The following is a 22,526-nucleotide window of genomic DNA, read 5'->3' on the forward strand; positions in this document are numbered from 1 at the left end:
ACCAACATACTGATAGGGGTCAAATACCAACATACTGATACAGATCAAAAACCAACATACTGATACAGGTCAAATACCAACATACTGATACAGGTCAAATACCAACATACTGATAGGGGTCAAATACCAACATACTGATACAGGTCAAATACCAACATACTGATAGGGGTCAAATACCAACATACTGATAGGGGTCAAATACCAACATACTGATAGGGGTCAAATACCAACATACTGATACAGATCAAATACCAACATACTGATAGGGGTCAAATACCAACATACTGATAGGGGTCAAATACCAACATACTGATAGGGGTCAAATACCAACATACTGATACAGATCAAATACCAACATACTGATACAGGTCAAATACCAACATACTGATACAGATCAAATACCAACATACTGATACAGATCAAATACCAACATACTGATACAGATCAAATACCAACATACTGATACAGATCAAATACCAACATACTGATACAGATCAAATACCAACATACTGATACAGATCAAATACCAACATACTGATACAGATCAAATACCAACAAACTGATACAGATCAAATACCAACATACTGATAGGGGTCAAATACCAACATACTGATAGGGGTCAAATACCAACATACTGATACAGATCAAATACCAACATACTGATAGGGGTCAAATACCAACATACTGATAGGGGTCAAATACCAACATACTGATACAGGTCAAATACCAACATACTGATACAGGTCAAATACCAACATACTGATACAGATCAAATACCAACATACTGATAGGGGTCAAATACCAACATACTGATACAGGTCAAATACCAACATACTGATAGGGGTCAAATACCAACATACTGATACAGATCAAATACCAACATACTGATAGGGGTCAAATACCAACATACTGATAGGGGTCAAATACCAACATACTGATACAGATCAAATACCAACATACTGATAGGGGTAAAATACCAACATACTGATAGGGGTCAAATACCAACATACTGATAGGGGTCAAATACCAACATACTGATACAGGTCAAATACCAACATACTGATACAGGTCAAATACCAACATACTGATAGGGGTCAAATACCAACATACTGATAGGGGTCAAATACCAACATACTGATACAGATCAAATACCAACATACTGATACAGGTCAAATACCAACATACTGATACAGGTCAAATACCAACATACTGATAGGGGTCAAATACCAACATACTGATACAGGTCAAATACCAACATACTGATAGGGGTCAAATACCAACATACTGATAGGGGTCAAATACCAACATACTGATAGGGGTCAAATACCAACATACTGATACAGATCAAATACCAACATACTGATAGGGGTCAAATACCAACATACTGATAGGGGTCAAATACCAACATACTGATACAGGTCAAATACCAACATACTGATACAGATCAAATACCAACATACTGATACAGGTCAAATACCAACATACTGATACAGATCAAATACCAACATACTGATACAGATCAAATACCAACATACTGATACAGATCAAATACCAACATACTGATACAGATCAAATACCAACATACTGATAAAGATCAAATACCAACATACTGATACAGATCAAATACCAACATACTGATAGGGGTCAAATACCAACATACTGATAGGGGTCAAATACCAACATACTGATACAGATTAAATACCAACATACTGATAGGGGTCAAATACCAACATACTGATAGGGGTCAAATACCAACATACTGATACAGGTCAAATACCAACATACTGATACAGATCAAATACCAACATACTGATAGGGGTCAAATACCAACATACTGATACAGGTCAAATACCAACATACTGATAGGGGTCAAATACCAACATACTGATACAGATCAAATACCAACATACTGATAGGGGTCAAATACCAACATACTGATAGGGGTCAAATACCAACATACTGATACAGATCAAATACCAACATACTGATACAGATCAAATACCAACATACTGATAGGGGTCAAATACCAACATACTGATACAGGTCAAATACCAACATACTGATACAGATCAAATACCAACATACTGATAGGGGTCAAATACCAACATACTGATACAGGTCAAATACCAACATACTGATAGGGGTCAAATACCAACATACTGATAGGGGTCAAATACCAACATACTGATACAGGTCAAATACCAACATACTGATACAGATCAAATACCAACATACTGATACAGATCAAATACCAACATACTGATACAGATCAAATACCAACATACTGATAGGGGTCAAATACCAACATACTGATACAGGTCAAATACCAACATACTGATACAGATCAAATACCAACATACTGATAGGGGTCAAATACCAACATACTGATACAGATCAAATACCAACATACTGATACAGGTCAAATACCAACATACTGATACAGATCAAATACCAACATACTGATAGGGGTCAAATACCAACATACTGATAGGGGTCAAATACCAACATACTGATAGGGGTCAAATACCAACATACTGATACAGATCAAATACCAACATACTGATACAGATCAAATACCAACATACTGATAGGGGTCAAATACCAACATACTGATAGGGGTCAAATACCAACATACTGATAGGGGTCAAATACCAACATACTGATACAGATCAAATACCAACATACTGATACAGATCAAATACCAACATACTGATAGGGGTCAAATACCAACATACTGATAGGGGTCAAATACCAACATACTGATAGGGGTCAAATACCAACATACTGATAGGGGTCAAATACCAACATACTGATACAGATCAAATACCAACATACTGATACAGGTCAAATACCAACATACTGATACAGATCAAATACCAACATACTGATACAGATCAAATACCAACATACTGATACAGATCAAATACCAACATACTGATACAGATCAAATACCAACATACTGATACAGATCAAATACCAACATACTGATACAGATCAAATACCAACATACTGATACAGATCAAATACCAACAAACTGATACAGATCAAATACCAACATACTGATAGGGGTCAAATACCAACATACTGATAGGGGTCAAATACCAACATACTGATACAGATCAAATACCAACATACTGATAGGGGTCAAATACCAACATACTGATAGGGGTCAAATACCAACATACTGATACAGGTCAAATACCAACATACTGATACAGATCAAATACCAACATACTGATAGGGGTCAAATACCAACATACTGATACAGGTCAAATACCAACATACTGATAGGGGTCAAATACCAACATACTGATACAGATCAAATACCAACATACTGATAGGGGTCAAATACCAACATACTGATAGGGGTCAAATACCAACATACTGATACAGATCAAATACCAACATACTGATAGGGGTAAAATACCAACATACTGATAGGGGTCAAATACCAACATACTGATAGGGGTCAAATACCAACATACTGATACAGGTCAAATACCAACATACTGATACAGGTCAAATACCAACATACTGATAGGGGTCAAATACCAACATACTGATAGGGGTCAAATACCAACATACTGATACAGATCAAATACCAACATACTGATACAGGTCAAATACCAACATACTGATACAGGTCAAATACCAACATACTGATAGGGGTCAAATACCAACATACTGATACAGGTCAAATACCAACATACTGATAGGGGTCAAATACCAACATACTGATAGGGGTCAAATACCAACATACTGATAGGGGTCAAATACCAACATACTGATACAGATCAAATACCAACATACTGATAGGGGTCAAATACCAACATACTGATAGGGGTCAAATACCAACATACTGATACAGGTCAAATACCAACATACTGATACAGATCAAATACCAACATACTGATACAGGTCAAATACCAACATACTGATACAGATCAAATACCAACATACTGATACAGATCAAATACCAACATACTGATACAGATCAAATACCAACATACTGATACAGATCAAATACCAACATACTGATACAGATCAAATACCAACATACTGACACAGATCAAATACCAACATACTGATACAGATCAAATACCAACATACTGATACAGATCAAATACCAACATACTGATAGGGGTCAAATACCAACATACTGATAGGGGTCAAATACCAACATACTGATACAGATCAAATACCAACATACTGATAGGGGTCAAATACCAACATACTGATAGGGGTCAAATACCAACATACTGATACAGGTCAAATACCAACATACTGATACAGATCAAATACCAACATACTGATAGGGGTCAAATACCAACATACTGATACAGGTCAAATACCAACATACTGATAGGGGTCAAATACCAACATACTGATACAGATCAAATACCAACATACTGATACAGATCAAATACCAACATACTGATAGGGGTCAAATACCAACATACTGATACAGGTCAAATACCAACATACTGATACAGATCAAATACCAACATACTGATAGGGGTCAAATACCAACATACTGATACAGGTCAAATACCAACATACTGATACAGATCAAATACCAACATACTGATAGGGGTCAAATACCAACATACTGATACAGATCAAATACCAACATACTGATACAGGTCAAATACCAACATACTGATACAGATCAAATACCAACATACTGATAGGGGTCAAATACCAACATACTGATAGGGGTCAAATACCAACATACTGATAGGGGTCAAATACCAACATACTGATACAGATCAAATACCAACATACTGATACAGATCAAATACCAACATACTGATAGGGGTCAAATACCAACATACTGATAGGGGTCAAATACCAACATACTGATAGGGGTCAAATACCAACATACTGATACAGATCAAATACCAACATACTGATACAGGTCAAATACCAACATACTGATAGGGGTCAAATACCAACATACTGATAGGGGTCAAATACCAACATACTGATAGGGGTCAAATACCAACATACTGATAGGGGTCAAATACCAACATACTGATACAGATCAAATACCAACATACTGATAGGGGTCAAATACCAACATACTGATACAGATCAAATACCAACATACTGATAGGGGTCAAATACCAACATACTGATACAGATCAAATACCAACATACTGATACAGATCAAATACCAACATACTGATAGGGGTCAAATACCAACATACTGATAGGGGTCAAATACCAACATACTGATACAGATCAAATACCAACATACTGATAGGGGTCAAATACCAACATACTGATAGGGGTCAAATACCAACATACTGATACAGATCAAATACCAACATACTGATAGGGGTCAAATACCAACATACTGATAGGGGTCAAATACCAACATACTGATACAGATCAAATACCAACATACTGATACAGATCAAATACCAACATACTGATAGGGGTCAAATACCAACATACTGATACAGGTCAAATACCAACATACTGATAGGGGTCAAATACCAACATACTGATAGGGGTCAAATACCAACATACTGATAGGGGTCAAATACCAACATACTGATAGGGGTCAAATACCAACATACTGATAGGGGTCAAATACCAACATACTGATAGGGGTCAAATACCAACATACTGATACAGATCAAATACCAACATACTGATAGGGGTCAAATACCAACATACTGATACAGATCAAATACCAACATACTGATAGGGGTCAAATACCAACATACTGATACAGATCAAATACCAACATACTGATACAGATCAAATACCAACATACTGATACAGATCAAATACCAACATACTGATACAGATCAAATACCAACATACTGATACAGATCAAATACCAACATACTGATACAGATCAAATACCAACATACTGATAGGGGTCAAATACCAACATACTGATAGGGGTCAAATACCAACATACTGATACAGATCAAATACCAACATACTGATAGGGGTCAAATACCAACATACTGATAGGGGTCAAATACCAACATACTGATACAGATCAAATACCAACATACTGATAGGGGTCAAATACCAACATACTGATAGGGGTCAAATACCAACATACTGATACAGATCAAATACCAACATACTGATACAGATCAAATACCAACATACTGATAGGGGTCAAATACCAACATACTGATACAGGTCAAATACCAACATACTGATAGGGGTCAAATACCAACATACTGATAGGGGTCAAATACCAACATACTGATAGGGGTCAAATACCAACATACTGATAGGGGTCAAATACCAACATACTGATAGGGGTCAAATACCAACATACTGATAGGGGTCAAATACCAACATACTGATACAGATCAAATACCAACATACTGATAGGGGTCAAATACCAACATACTGATACAGATCAAATACCAACATACTGATAGGGGTCAAATACCAACATACTGATACAGATCAAATACCAACATACTGATACAGATCAAATACCAACATACTGATACAGATCAAATACCAACATACTGATACAGATCAAATACCAACATACTGATACAGATCAAATACCAACATACTGATACAGATCAAATACCAACATACTGATACAGATCAAATACCAACATACTGATACAGATCAAATACCAACATACTGATACAGATCAAATACCAACATACTGATAGGGGTCAAATACCAACATACTGATAGGGGTCAAATACCAACATACTGATAGGGGTCAAATACCAACATACTGATACAGATCAAATACCAACATACTGATAGGGGTCAAATACCAACATACTGATACAGATCAAATACCAACATACTGATAGGGGTCAAATACCAACATACTGATAGGGGTCAAATACCAACATACTGATACAGATCAAATACCAACATACTGATAGGGGTCAAATACCAACATACTGATACAGATCAAATACCAACATACTGATAGGGGTCAAATACCAATATACTGATACAGATCAAATACCAACATACTGATAGGGGTCAAATACCAACATACTGATAGGGGTCAAATACCAACATACTGATACAGATCAAATACCAACATACTGATACAGATCAAATACCAACATACTGATAGGGGTCAAATACCAACATACTGATAGGGGTCAAATACCAACATACTGATACAGATCAAATACCAACATACTGATAGGGGTCAAATACCAACATACTGATAGGGGTCAAATACCAACATACTGATACAGATCAAATACCAACATACTGATACAGATCAAATACCAACATACTGATAGGGGTCAAATACCAACATACTGATAGGGGTCAAATACCAACATACTGATACAGATCAAATACCAACATACTGATAGGGGTCAAATACCAACATACTGATAGGGGTCAAATACCAACATACTGATAGGGGTCAAATACCAACATACTGATACAGATCAAATACCAACATACTGATAGGGGTCAAATACCAACATACTGATACAGATCAAATACCAACATACTGATAGGGGTCAAATACCAACATACTGATAGGGGTCAAATACCAACATGCTGATAGGGGTCAAATACCAACATACTGATAGGGGTCAAATACCAACATACTGATAGGGGTCAAATACCAACATACTGATAGGGGTCAAATACCAACATACTGATAGGGGTCAAATACCAAAATACTGATACAGATCAAATACCAACATACTGATAGGGGTCAAATACCAACATACTGATAGGGGTCAAATACCAACATACTGATAGGGGTCAAATACCAACATACTGATAGGGGTCAAATACCAACATACTGATAGGGGTCAAATACCAACATACTGATAGGGGTCAAATACCAACATACTGATAGGGGTCAAATACCAACATACTGATACAGATCAAATACCAACATACTGATACAGGTCAAATACCAACATACTGATAGGGGTCAAATACCAACATACTGATAGGGGTCAAATACCAACATACTGATAGGGGTCAAATACCAACATGCTGATAGGGGTCAAATACCAACATACTGATAGGGGTCAAATACCAACATGCTGATAGGGGTCAAATACCAACATGCTGATAGGGGTCAAATACCAACATACTGATACAGGACAGGTTATGCTTTTACAATGTGTTCTTATAAATCCTCATGGTTATAATGTGTGTGTGTGTGTGTGTGTGTGTGTGTGTGTGTGTGTGTGTGTGTGGAGGCATGTGACTAGTAAGATGATTTTTCTCTGCAGAAACAGAAGAGATAAGCAAGCATGCACACACACACACACACACACACACACACACACACACACACACACACACACACACACACACACACACACACACACACACACAGAGAAAAACTACAGCAGGAGTACATCCCAGCCACTGATCAATATCTAATGTACTTAAACAAAGGACACAGAGGAGGAAAAGACACAAAACCAATGACACATACTTCAGACCAGGACCCTAAAACAACAGAGCATCCTAGATAGGGATTTGGATCAAAAGGCCACAATGTTTCTCACAGAGAGAAATCTGTTTATCTGTTGGCCATATTGTTCTCGACGGGCGTGTGGAGAGAACATCTGCTGGCATCACAAACGTAATGTTGCTGATCAAAACACAGCTCCCGCGTGTGGGTCGGAACCACAGGAGGTTGGTGGCACCTTAATTGGGAAAGACAGGCTCGTTGTAATGGCTGGAGCAGAATCAGTGGAATGGTATCAAATACAACAAACACATTGTTTCCATGTGTTTGATGCCATTCCATTCGCTTCGTTCCAGCCATTATTATGAGCCGTCCCCCCCTCAGCAGCCTCCACTAGTCAGAACACTTTATGTAAATCTATACAGCAGATCCAGATGAGAAGGAAATGTTGCAACTCCTCATGCTTTCTCTCTCTCTCTCTCTCTTCCCAATGGTTTCATCCAGTTAGCAACACTAGCCAATCCAACAGAACACAGCGTTTTGGCACGTTCTCTTTTCCTTTCCTCTCCCTCCAACTCTCTGGGGGGTAGTCTGTCCAGATGTACTGTGTCCTGCTGTTCTCCTTCCAACCCCCCCACAAACACACACACACTTTTTAATGGCCCATATTAGTAGTGCATGCCTTATGGGGTTAGTTGTGGTTTTACAGTTCATTCACTTCATTTTTCTAGACTCATAGGAAACTTCTAGTATGAGCATGTTTTTCTCCAAGCTCCCGTCCTCTCCTTTCTCCTTCCTCCTCCTCTTCGTCTCTCTCCTCCGTTCATCATTAATCTCAATCACAGATCATTAACTGGCCTTGCGGAGCTAATGAGACCAGAAGGGTCCAACATGAGTGTTTCTGGGAAATGCCTAGTTCTCATCGACTTCTGAAAGTCGGGGATTATAAAACAATAAGAAAACAAAACAACAGCTACCTGTCAGTAATGTCTCATCCTTCTCTTGCCACCATCATATTCCCAATCCAAATGAGAAGTCTGTGCAAGTAAGTGCTTTGAGTCAAGGTTAAGTGATATAACGAGGAAGCCTTATTTCCAAATACTGTAAAGCAGGACTTCCCAAACTCGGTCCTCTGGTTGTTGCCTTAGCATTACACAGCTGATTCAAATATTCAACTCATCAACAAGCTTTGATAGTTTGAATCAGCTGTGTAGTGTTAGGAAAAAAACTAAAACATGCACCCTTTGTGGTCCTGAGGACCGAGTTTGGGAAACGCTGCTGTAAAGCCCCTATTCTGGTACACTGTTTACATACATGGATTCTCTTTTCCGGTGAAAGCCAGTTTGAGAACATTTCTGATAAACAGTGGAGAGAAATATCATCCAACCAACGTTGATTGAAAGCACAACTGGTTGGGGCGTTTTCTCATTCCACAGCCCTCCAAATGGAAAACAACTTGGCGGAATGTTTTGGGAAAAGTGCCTTCATGTTAAAATAAGCTTTATTGAAGATCATTTTCAACACATCAGACATAATTCATCACCTTGGTAACAGGAGCCCACTGAACCTCAACCCTCACCACCATTGGACACACACACACACACACACACACACACACACAGAGCTCAATCTGTGGGGCAGATTTAATTATTTATGTGTTCTCATCAAAAAAGAGAAATGCAGTATCTAGTACTAATAGACTAATAACACTTAATGTGTTCGGCCCTCTATGCTTCTAAACATGCTCTCAAGTAGAAGGGGGAGTTGTGGATCTAGTCAACCTGTCCTAACAGTGTATGCCTTGGGAGTAAACAGTGGTACCAGTTAATGAAAATGTATAGCCATGTCCCTATGGATGGGAGGGAAGGTGAGGGGGCTGCATGTTTAGCATTTTCTACATTACCAAAGCACAGCAGGACTGTGATAAAAGGCACACTGGAGATTACACAGTAACAGAGAAATGCAATGTGAGCTGTCTGTCAGTCTGTCGGGGAGTGAAGAGTGTTGGATGGTGCAGACACCTTCAGCTGATATAAACTCTGCAAAAAAAGAAACGTCCCTTTTTCAGGACCCTGTCTTTCAAAGATAATTCGTAAAAATCCAAATAACTTCACAGATATTCATTGTAAAGGGTTTAAACACTGTTTCCCATACTTGTTCAATGAACCAATAACAATTAATGAACATGCACCTGTGGAACGGTCGTTAAAAGACACTAACAGCTTACAGACGGTAGGCAATTAAGGTCACAGTTATGAAAACTTAGGACACTAAAGAGGCCTTTCTGCTGACTCTGAAAAACACCAAAAGAAAGACGCCCAGGGTCCCTGCTCATCTGCGTGAACGTGCCTTAGGCATGCTGCAAGGAGACATGAGGACTGCAGATGTGCCCAGGGCAATAAATTGCAATGTACATACTGTGAGACACCTAAGACAGCGCTACAGAGAGACAGGACGGACAGCCAATCGCCCTCGCAGTGGCAGACCACGTGTAACAACACCGGCACAGGATCGGTACATCCGAACATCACACCTGCGGGGCAGGTACAGGATGGCAACAACAACTGCCCGAGTTACACCAGGAATGCACAATCGCTCCATCAGTGCTCAGACTGTGCGCAATAGGCTTAGAGATGCTATACTGAGGGCTTGTAGGCCTGTTGTAAGGCAGGTCCTCTCCAGACATCACCAGCAACAACGTTGCCTATTGGCACAAACCCACCGTCGCTGGACCAGACAGGACTGGCAAAAAAGTGCTCTTCACTGACGAGTCGCGGTTTTGTCTCACCAGGGGTGATGGTCGGATTCGTGTTTATCGTCGAAGGAATGAGCATTACACCGAGGCCTGTACTCTGGAGCAGGATCGATTTGGAGGTGGAGGGTCCGTCATGGTCTGGGGCGGTGTGTCCTAGCATCATCGAACTGAGTTTTTTGTCATTGCAGGCAATCTCAAAGATGTGTGTAACAGGGAAGAGATCCTCCTCCCTAATGTGGTACCCTTCCTGCAGGCTCATCCTGACATGACACTCCAGCATGACAATGCCACCAGCCATACTGCTTGTTCTGTGCGTGATTTCCAGCAAGACAGGAATGTCAGTGTTCTGCCATGGCCAGCGAAGAGCCTGGATCTCAATCCCATTGAGCACGTCTGGGACCTGTTGGATTGGAGGGTGATGGCTAGGGCCATCTCCCCAGAAATGTCTGGGAACTTGCAGGTGCCTTGGTGGAAGAGTGAGGTAACATCTCACAGCAAGAACTGGCAAATCTGGTGCAGTCCATGAGGAGGAGATGCATTACAGTACTTCATGCAGCTGGTGGCCACACCAGATACTGACTGTTACTTTTGATTTTGACCCCCCCTTTGTTCAAGGACACATTATTCAATTTCTGTTAGTCACATGTCTGTGGAACTTGTTCAGTTTATGCCTCAGTTGTTGAATCTTGTTATGTTCATATAAATATTTACACATGTTAAGTTTGCTGAAAATAAACGCAGTTGACAGTGAGAGGACATTTCTTTTTTTGCCGAGTTTAGATATACAGTACCAGTCAAAAGTTTGGACACACCTACTCATTCAAGGGTTTTTCATAATTTTTTACTATTTTCTACATTGTAGAATAATAGTGAAGACATCAAAACTATGAAATAATTCATATGGAATCATATAGTAACCAAAAAAGTGTTAAACAAATCAAAATATATTTGATTCTTCAAAGTAGCCAGCCTTTGCCTTGATGACAGCTTTGCACACTCTTGGCATTCTCTCAACCAGCTTCACCTGGAATGCTTTTCCAACAGTCTTGAAGGGGTTCCCACATATGCTTAGCACTTGTTGGTTGCTTTACCTTCACTCTGCGGTCCAACTCATCCAAAACCATTGGAATTTGGTTGAGGTTGGGTCATTGTGGAGGCCAGGTCATCTGATGCAGGACTCCATCACTCTCCTTCTTGGTCAAATAGCCCTTACACAGCCTGGTGGTGTGTTGGGTTATGGTCCTGTTGAAAAACAAATGATAGTCCCACTAAGTGAAAACCAGATGGGATGGCATATCGCTGCAGAATGCTGTGGTAGCCATGCTGGTTAAGTGTGTCTCGGATTCTAAATAAATCACTGACAGTGTCACCAGCAAAGCACACCCACACCATCACACCTCCTCCTCCATGCTTCACGGTGGGAACCACACATGCGGAGGGTCTTCCTTTTCTTGTGGCGGTCCTCATGAGAGCCAGTTTCACCATATAGCTTGATGGTTTTTGCGACTGCACTTGAAGAAAGTTGTTGAAATTTTCCACATTGACTGACCTTCATGTCTTAAAGTAAAGATGGTCTGTCATTTCTCTTTGCTTATTTGAGCTGTTCTTGCCATTATATGGACTTGGACTTTCACCAAATAAGGCTATATTCTGTATACCACCCCTACCTTGTCACAACACAACTGATTGGCTCAAACACATTAAGAATAGAGGTCGACTGATTATGATTTTTCAACGCCGATACCGATACAGATTATTGGAGGACCAATAATGAAACATGCTCAATTTGGTTTAAATAATGCAAAAATACAGTGTTGGAGAAGAAAGTAAAAGTGCAATTTGTGTCATGTAAAAAAGCTAACTTTTAAGTTCCTTGCTCAGAACATGAGAACATATGAAATGTGGTTCAATATTCCCAGTTCTTCAATATTCCCAGTTAAGAAGTTTTAGGTTGTAGTCATTATGGGAATTATGATGCGTTGACTATTTCTCTCTATACCATTTGAATTTCATAAACCTTAGACTATTGGATGTTGTAAAAGGCACTTTAGTATTGCCAGCCTAATTTCAGGAGTTGATAGGCTTTAAGTCATAAACTGCGTGTGAATCAAGCATTGCTAAGAGCTGCTGGCAAACGCCGTAAAGTTTGAATGAATGCTTACGAGCCTGCTGCCGCCTACCATCGCTCTGTCAGACTGCTCAATCAAATATCAAATCATAGACTTAATTATAATATAATAAACACAGAAATACGAGCCTTAGGTCATTAATATGGTCAAATCCAGAAACTATAATTTCGAAAACAAAACGTTTATTCTTTCAGTGAAATATGGAATCATTCCATATTTGATCGAACGGGTGGCAACCCTAAGTCTAAATATTTCTGTTATAGTCCACAACCTTCAATTTTATGTCATAATTATGTAAAATTCTGGCAAATTAGTTTGCAACGAGGCAGGCGGCCCAAAGTGTTGCATGTACCCTGACTCTGTGTGCAATGAACGCAAGAGAAGGGACACAATTTCCCTAGTAATACTGCCTGCTAACATTAATTTATTGTAACTAAATATGCAGGTTTAAAAATATATACTTCTGTGTATTGATTTTAAAAAAGGCATTGATGTTTATGGTTGGGTACATTTGTGCAACGATTGTGCTTTTTTCGCGATTGCGATTTTGTTAAATCATCCCCCGTTTGGCGAAGTAAGCTAAGAATTTAAATTGATTATATGCAACGCAGGACAAGCTAGTTAACCTAGTAATATCATCAACCATGTGTAGTTAACTAGTGATTATGTGAAGATTGATGCTAGCTGGCAACTTACCCTGGCTCCTTGCTGCACTCGCGTAACCTGTGGTCAGCCTGCCACACAGTTTCCTCATGGAATGCAATGTAATCGGCCATAATCGGCATCCAAAAATGCTGATTACCGATTGTTATGAAAACTTGAAATCGGGCCAAATTAATGGGCCATGCCACCATTAGTGGGTCGACCACTAATTAAGAAGGAAAGAAATTCCACAAATTAACTTTTAACAAGGCACACCTGTCACCTATGCATTCCAGGTGACTACCTCATGAAGCTGGTTGAGAGAATGCCAAGAGTGTGCAAAGCTGTCATCAAGGCAAAGGGTGGCTTCTTTGTGTTAAAAACTTTTTTGGTTACTACATGATTCCATATGTGTTATTTCATAGTTTTGATGTCTTCACTATTATTCTACAATGTAGAAAATAGTACAAATTAAGAAAAAATGGTAGGTGGAATAGGTAGGTGTGTCCAAACTTTTGACTGGTACTGTACACTGATACGAAAATGAGCTTACCCACATGTTTCTGTACAGTAAAATACATTTAATGTTAGAGTTTAGTCACAACTATTCAAAAAGCAGAGACACAAAAGTAGGTATACTGTATGAACATACACATATAAACCACAGAGAGTGCTCCTAGCAGAATGCTCTATGTAGAGATTCTCAGAGCCACACTAAGCACTTTGACTGACCATGTTGCACTGCTCTGGAGGTATGATGCCAGAATAATTCATGGCAGCATGTATCATCAAAGTGACCAATGCAATTATATTCACAGTATCATAATGTCTAATGTAAGTACAGTAATAAGCTAAATAAAATATATGGTTTTATATATTTGGAGAAACAATCAAAATGTTTGTTTTTACATTCAACATCTAAAGAAAACTGACTATTCAAAGTGTTGGGTGAAGATATATTCACTAATCAGCACTACTGTAGAGTAATTCTGAGTGGTCAGTGATGTCCAATGTGAACCTGATAAATGGTGAGAATTCCTAAGAATTGGCCACCATAAGTTTGGACATTGGGCTTTATTCACAGCTATTCTATAGGTATTGTGCGAAATTCTTCATCATAGAAATGCATAATAAGATACCAAACTTGTGTTTAATTTGTTGAACTTTACACACGCACTCAGTCAATTGTCAATGCTGAGTCTTGGAGAGGCATCGAGCACACCATGAGCGCAACTTCCAAAACTCCAAACGCACAACTTATACAGTAGCCTATTTCTCAAGTTGAACACATAAGAGTAACACAATACAGTTTTTACCATGTTCAATTAAACAGTTAGTTAAAATGACTCTTACCTCCGCCTCTGTCTGGTATACGGCGTAGCAGAGAGCCACCAACAAAACCAGGGTGCAACTCTGGAACATTATTGCGTAGGGACGCAATGGAAATGTATGTAGGCCTACAACTGTCCCGAATGTCCACTAAAGACCACTTGTTGAAACCTTCGTATTCTTCTTCTTAAAGGAAATACAGACTATCAGCAGAGCTTGTGCAGTGCGTTGGGTTGCATATTTGCCCTGGACGTTGTGAGCCTCTTTCTGATCAATGCTACTTGTTCTTGTTTGTCGTCAACCACACCCCCTGTTAACGACCACGCTTGCCCATATGTACGGACACAACCATGTTGTTACAAAGCACCACTTCAACTTTAACTGTTAGGAGAGAGACTGCTCATTATCTGTATATTGGTGACAGAGCGACCGGGACAACTGTGATTTTACATCGCCGGGATCTGGCGTGTATACCCTCACACGCTAGACTCTTCCCCCGACAAGCGCAACAGATCCCAGGTAGAAAAAGTGCTTTTTGTGTTAATTGTTGTCTCGTTCACTAACAAACTTGTTCAGAGATCTTATGTGGTTTTCCCATTTCCATGTGTTATAATAGCCTATTTGGATAGTCTACAGGTACAGACATCACATGCGTAAAGCCTACAGACAAACCCAACTACTCTTGAAGGAGATTTATAACCCGCACCCATGTCTCCACTTTTATATGAATATCATGTGTAAAATATATATATATATTGACAACAATATTGTGCGTTTCAAAAACGTTTATGCACGCGAGCGGCGAAGAGAGTATTTTTTTCGACATTAACGATATATACTTTTATAATGTCATGTTGTTCAACAAATAAATGCCATGTTTTTTGTCTCAGTTGTGTTCGTGGCCTGCTCGACATGCATTAGGGCTGCCACTAAACCCGGAGAAGAACACTAGTTGCAGTAGGAATTAAGTTTGAAGTTCGGATGAGTGGGGCAATGCAGGCGACACACCAGAGACAACTGAAGAACCTGAGGCAAGTGCTCAGCGGGCTCTATTATGTTGTTATGTGTTGTGTTACACAGTTGTCTGTGTAAAATGTAGATTAACTCATTCACTCTCCCTCTCCCTTTAGGGTTCTGATTCTATGTATTTCGGTGGCCATCCTAGCGTCGGGAGTTGACGCAGTAAGTTTTATTTTCAACTCATCATGCGGTGAGGAGGGGGGGGGGCAGTATTGTTGACGAGGGGACAGCTGTGGGCACATTTGCATTTAGCGCTGGTTTCTTGCTTCTTGGAGCAGTGGGTATGTCAGCTGAACTAGCAGCCAGGTCACCGACGACACAAGTCAGTATTCGATCTATGTCTGAGGACGTTGGGAGATGAAGTGGAAACCGGCCACTAGGGGCAAAAGTGAGCACTGTTACCTTGAAGTTGGTTTCCGTAAGCATCTGCCTCTGATTCCAAAGGTTGCAAGTTAGAATAAGTTGTTTTTAATATTTTGGTTTTAAGCCTATCCCAAGCCTTAAACCTTACAAAGTTAATGCCATTCAAAGTTAATGCCCAACCTTATGAATCTAATTTCTAACTCTAATTTCAAAGGTTGCAAGTTTGAATCCAGCAATAGAAAGCAGTTTTTGAGATGTTTGTTTTAAGCCTATTCCAAACTTTAACCCTTGCCTTAACCATTTGAAGTTAATGCCCAACCTTAAGAATTTGCCCTGACGTGAGACTGTGAGAGCTGGTAGCAACTTGATTATCTCTAGGGCTTGTTTCTGACTGAGCTGCTTGAACTGTTTTTGTCGTTTGTTCACGTGTTACTTTCCTGCCAAGACATCTGTGGGAGGATTTTCTACAGAACTTATTTTGAGGGAGAAATAACTATCATGGCAGAGGGTCCCATTTCATTTAGATTGCAATATGAAGGGGTAATGACAACTGGCACAGTTTGAGAGCAGTTCAGGATGTGTCCACATAGAATTAGCTTTTCAGACGTAGCTACATCTTTGGTTGGGTGATGTTCCCATTTATTGCAGATATTTAAGCTAAATTAGCTAGAGCAACTTTACATATAATAAATACTGTGTGAAGCATATAAGCATTTTCCTGTGAGGAGGTAAGAACCCTCACCTGTGCTAACACTTTCTTGTCACCTGTGTACCATGTGACCAGTGCCCTATAACCCCATGTTAGAGGCCCCCTAGTGTAAGTTAAAACATCCATTCCTCGCACACTCTCTAACCTTCTCAAATATTTTGTAAGGAAAGAGGTACCTGATTAGGTAATTACGGTGATGTCTGTTTGGTTTAAAAACTGAAGTAGACTGCTGACCATTGCAGTGTTGTGGTTAGGTGTTACGGGTTGTGACCCCGGTACTGTTGACCTCTGTGGTTAAACATCATAAAACCCTAAATTATTAGTCATGTTGAATATCCGTTAATAAAATCATCTCTCTGCTAGCTCTCACAGTCTCATGTCAGAATTAGACGTCCATCCATGTTTCTCAAACGTCACATTTTGAAGTATTTAAGGTTAAGTTCAGGCATTAACTCCAAATTCCTAAGGTTAGTAATTAGCTCAGAATGGTTAAGATAAGGACTGGGATAGGCTTAAAACAGCTTTCTTGGGCCTCCTGAATGGCACAGCGGTCTAAGGCACTGCATCGCAGACCCAGGTTTGATCCCGGGCTGTATCCCAGGCTTTATCACATCCAGCTGTGATCGGGAATCCCATAAGGCGGTGCACAATTGGCCCAGCGTCATCCCGGTTAGGGGAGTGTTTGGCCGGCTGGCCCAGCGTCATCCCGGTTAGGGGAGTGTTTGGCCGGCTGGCCCAGCGTCATCCCGGTTAGGGGAGTGTTTGGCCGGGGTGCTTTACTTGGCTCATCACGTTCTAGCAACTTCTTGATGCAGGCTGACCTCGGTCGTCAGTTGAACGGTGTTTCCTCCAACACATTGGTGCCGCTGGGTTCCGGGTTAAGTGGGCGGGTGTTAATTAAGGAGCCTGGTTTGGCGGATCATGTTTCAGAGGACGCATGACTCGACCTTCACCTCCTGAGCCCGTTGGGGAGTTGCAGTGATGAGACAAGATTGAAATAATAAAAAAGAACTGCTTTCTATCGCTGGTTTCCAACTTTCAACTTTTGGAATCAGAGGCATGGATTGATGTCGAATACTGACTTGAGTCATGGGTGACCTGGCTGCCCTCCTCCCTGTTCTTAAGTCAGAAAGTATGTGCCACTATGTGTGCACTCTCTTACTCAGGGTGTGTGTGTGGGCAGTTTCTTGAGGAATGATTACCCACCTCCCAGACTTTCTCTGTATTACAGTCAGGAGATTGGCTTTGACCTACATGTAGATCTGTCAGTAGGGCTGGGCGATATGGCCAAAATGTTATACTCCGGTATTTAAAAATGAATTGGACGGTCTGATGGTAGTTGACAGTATTTTTAGTTTGAATGATAACAGTTGTACATTTGCTTTATAAGTAGTGAGGGATCCTAGGGTGGCAACACATACACTCTAAGTGATTTCATTTGATTTCATACATTCTAAGTGATTGTTTTATACTGTTCAATTCAACTTCAACCAAAACACATTTCAGCACTAATCACTTCTGCGTTTCCTGCACTCAGTTGCAGTGGTGGAAAAAGTACTTAATTATCATACTTGAGTAAAAGTAAAGATACATTAATAGAAAATTACTCAAGTAAACGGGATTCACCCTGTAAAATACAACTTGAGTAAATGTCTAAAAGTATTTGGTTTTAGATATACTTAAGTATCAAAAGTAAATGTAATTGATCAAATGTAATTAAGTATCAAAAGTAAAAGTATAAATCATTTCAAATTCCTTATATTAAGCAAACCAGATGGCACCATTTTCTTGTTTTTATTTACAGATAGCCAGGGGCACACTCCAACACTCAGACAATTTACAAACAAATAATTTGTGTTTAGTGAGTCTGCCAGATCAGAGGCATTAGATAACCAGGGATGTTCTCTTGACAAGTGCGTGAATTGGACCATTTTCCTGTCCTGCTGTCTTAGGTCTTCTGAGATCTATTTTGTTCGAGGCATGGTTCACATCAGGCAATGCTAATTGTGAATAGCAAACTAAAAGTTTGTGAGTGTTTTTTTTACTCGTTACATTCAAAATGTAACAAGTACTTTTAGGTGTCAGGGAAAATGTATGGAGTAAAAAGTACAATATTTTCTTTAGGAATGTAGTGAAGTAAAAGGAAAAGTTGTCAAAAATAAAAAATAGTCAAATAAAGTACATATACCAACAAAAAAAAGACAAGTAGTACTTGAAAGTATTTTTACTTAAGTACTTTACACCACTGCTCAATTGAGGTAATTTCCAAACTGCCACGTTGTACTGCACGATATGGGCAAATAATCTAGGACTTATTTTTAACCAAATGTTGCAATTGCGATTTGACTTGCGAATTTGTGCAAAACTGTTGGAATATTGGAAATATAATGACTATTCTAATTCCATAGTTATAGTAGTGGCCACTTCGAATACATTGTTTTTTGAGATCACCACGAATTAAAATGCCAGGGAGGCTTTATTGTGACAGGGTAGGAACTAAAGTTTTGATAAGTGTTTCCTAGGGGACCCTATGAGCTTTGGCTACATTGCAAGTTTTCTCTTAGCTACTTCATGTAGCTAACATATTCCTCTTTGATTTAGAAGATACTGTTGCACAAACAACATGCTGATTTAAAAATATATTTTTTAAGGAACTCAATCCGGCTTTCAACTAACTCTTAAAAGTTGTAATAGTAGAATGCAACTCTTAAAAGTTGTAATAGTAGAATGCAACTCTTAAAAGTTGTAATAGTAGAATGCAACTCTTAAAAGTTGTAATAGTAGAATGCAACTCTTAAAAGTTGTAATAGTAGAATGCAACTCTTAAAAGTTGTAATAGTAGAATGCAACTCTTAAAAGTTGTAATAGTAGAATGCAACTCTTAAAAGTTGTAATAGTAGAATGCAACTCTTAAAAGTTGTAATAGTAGAATGCAAGAGGTGCAATTTGAAAATTGGTAAGTCCATCATCAGTGTTTCTCTTGTCATGTCAGTCATTGCATACCTTAGAGAGCTATTTCTAACTTGTCAAAAATGTTCAGATCATCTAGCCCATGCCAGCTAACGTTTTTTAGCTAGGTTTTTTTGCTCATAGATTTTGTTGAAATGTTTGAGTCACTCAAATATCACATAAATACACAATTAGACATGGCAAAATTAATAGAATTGCAAAAAAAAAGTGCTATAAAAAAGAACCTGTCTCTGCACCCTATGACAAAATTTGTAGAATTGTAGGAAATAAGGTTTAAACCTGCAAAATCTTAACTCCGCCAACAAGAGGGGTGTAAACAGTTGGTGTCATGAACAGTGCTTGTGCCCATAGAAATAGATGTGGCGCGTGCGCAGGATGTTCCCCAATGCCGGAAAGGGGGCCTGAGTGAAAAAATTGTGAACCCCTGGGCTAGCCTACTAGCCTGAAGGATGACCCTTTGTGAACCCCTGGGCTAGCCTACTAGCCTGAAGGATGACCCTTTGTGAACCCCTGGGCTAGCCTACTAGCCTGAAGGATGACCCTTTGTGAACCCCTGGGCTAGCCTACTAGCCTGAAGGATGACCCTTTGTGAACCCCTGGGCTAGCCTACTAGCCTGAAGGATGACCCTTTGTGAACCCCTGGGCTAGCCTACTAGCCTGAAGGATGACCCTTTGTGAACCCCTGGGCTAGCCTACTAGCCTGAAGGATGACCCTTTGTGAACCCCTGGGCTAGCCTACTAGCCTGAAGGATGACCCTTTGTGAACCCCTGGGCTAGCCTACTAGCCTGAAGGATGACCCTTTGTGAACCCCTGGGCTAGCCTACTAGCCTGAAGGATGACCCTTTGTGAACCCCTGGGCTAGCCTACTAGCCTGAAGGATGACCCTTTGTGAACCCCTGGGTAGCCTACTAGCCTGAAGGATGACCCTTTGTGAACCCCTGGGCTAGCCTACTAGCCTGAAGGATGACCCTTTGTGAACCCCTGGGCTAGCCTACTAGCCTGAAGGATGACCCTTTGTGAAGCACTGGCTGGCTGCTACTGTCTGAGCACAAATTAGATGAAATAATAAGTCATCAAATAAAATAACAAAATATACACAACATTGAAATATTTGATTAAAGTAATGTGAATAAATGATGGTTTATTAGTAGGTGATAAGCAGTAATGGGCAGTCACTATCATCATTGAGGTTTTATTAATTAAATAATAAAGTAATTATCATACTAAAAACAAATATGTAATTATAAGCAAAATATTTGATTCAAGAAAAGTAATGTGAATAAATGATGGTTAGAGCCTAATAAGTGCTGTTAATGGGCAGTCACTACCATAAAAGAAGAAGTTATGATACAGTCATCTTTGGTTACCATGAATCCACAACTAAACAGTGCAACATATTGTCGACTGACCTTAGTTCTCCCTTTCTCTCTCTCTTTCACTCTCTCTCGCTCTCTCTTTCTTTCTTTCTTTCTCTCTCTTTCACACTCTCTCTCGCTCTCCCTTTCTCGCTCTCCCTTTCTCTCTCTCTCTTTCTCTCTCTCTCTCTCTTTCACTCTCTCTCTCTTTCACTCTCTCTCTCTCTTTCTTTCTCTCTCTCTCTTTCACTCTCTCTCTCTTTCACACTCTCTCTCTTTCTTTCTTTCACTCTCGCTCTTTCTTTCTTTCACTCTCGCTCTCTCTTTCTTTCACTCTCTCTCTCTCTCTCTTTCACTCTCTCTCTCTCTCTTTCACACTCTCTCTCTTTCTTTCTTTCACTCTCTCTCTCTCTCTCTCTCTCTCTCTCTCTCTCTTTCTTTCTTTCACTCTCTCTCGCTCTCTCTCTCTTTCTCTCTCTCTCTCTCTCTCTCTCTCTCTCTCTTTCTTTCTTTCTTTCACTCTCTCTCTCTCTCTCTCTCTCTTTCTCTCTCTCTCTCTCTCTTTCTTTCTTTCTTTCACGCTCTCTCGCTCTCTCTCTCTCTCTCTTTCACTCTCTCTCTCTTTCACACTCTCTCTCTTTCTTTCTTTCACTCTCTCTCTCTCTCTCTCTCTTTCTCTCTCTCTCTCTCTCTCTCTCTCTTTCACACTCCCTCTTTCTTTCTTTCACTCTCTCTCTCTCTCTCTCTCGCTCTCTCTCTCTCTCTCTTTCTTTCTTTCTCTCGCTCTCTTTCTTTCTTTCTTTCACTCTCTCTCTCTCTCTCTCTCTCTCTCTCTTTCTTTC

The 22,526-nt window shown here is 39.8% G+C and overlaps 2 protein-coding genes across 3 annotated transcripts in view; one reads left to right on the top strand and one right to left on the bottom strand.

Annotated features, from left to right (window-relative positions):
- The window catches only part of LOC110520476 (collagen alpha-1(IV) chain), an 89,232-nt gene extending 73,699 nt beyond the window's left edge, over positions 1-15,533 (bottom strand). The window contains exon 1 of the mRNA XM_036975027.1: positions 15,291-15,533. Coding sequence (XP_036830922.1) covers positions 15,291-15,359 — 69 coding nt within the window. The 5' untranslated portion in view covers positions 15,360-15,533. The remainder of the gene's footprint in view (positions 1-15,290) is intronic.
- Positions 15,534-15,610: 77 nt separating this feature from the next.
- Positions 15,611-22,526, top strand: part of LOC110520475 (collagen alpha-2(IV) chain) — a 126,023-nt gene continuing 119,107 nt past the window's right edge. For both annotated transcript variants that reach the window (XM_036975025.1, XM_036975026.1), the window contains exons 1-3: positions 15,611-15,785; positions 16,157-16,297; positions 16,397-16,448. In XM_036975025.1, the coding sequence (XP_036830920.1) occupies positions 16,248-16,297; positions 16,397-16,448 (102 nt within the window). In that variant the 5' untranslated portion in view covers positions 15,611-15,785; positions 16,157-16,247. The remainder of the gene's footprint in view (positions 15,786-16,156; positions 16,298-16,396; positions 16,449-22,526) is intronic.

The sequence above is a fragment of the Oncorhynchus mykiss genome, chromosome 3, assembly GCF_013265735.2.
Source record: "Oncorhynchus mykiss isolate Arlee chromosome 3, USDA_OmykA_1.1, whole genome shotgun sequence".
NCBI lineage: Eukaryota > Metazoa > Chordata > Actinopteri > Salmoniformes > Salmonidae > Oncorhynchus > Oncorhynchus mykiss.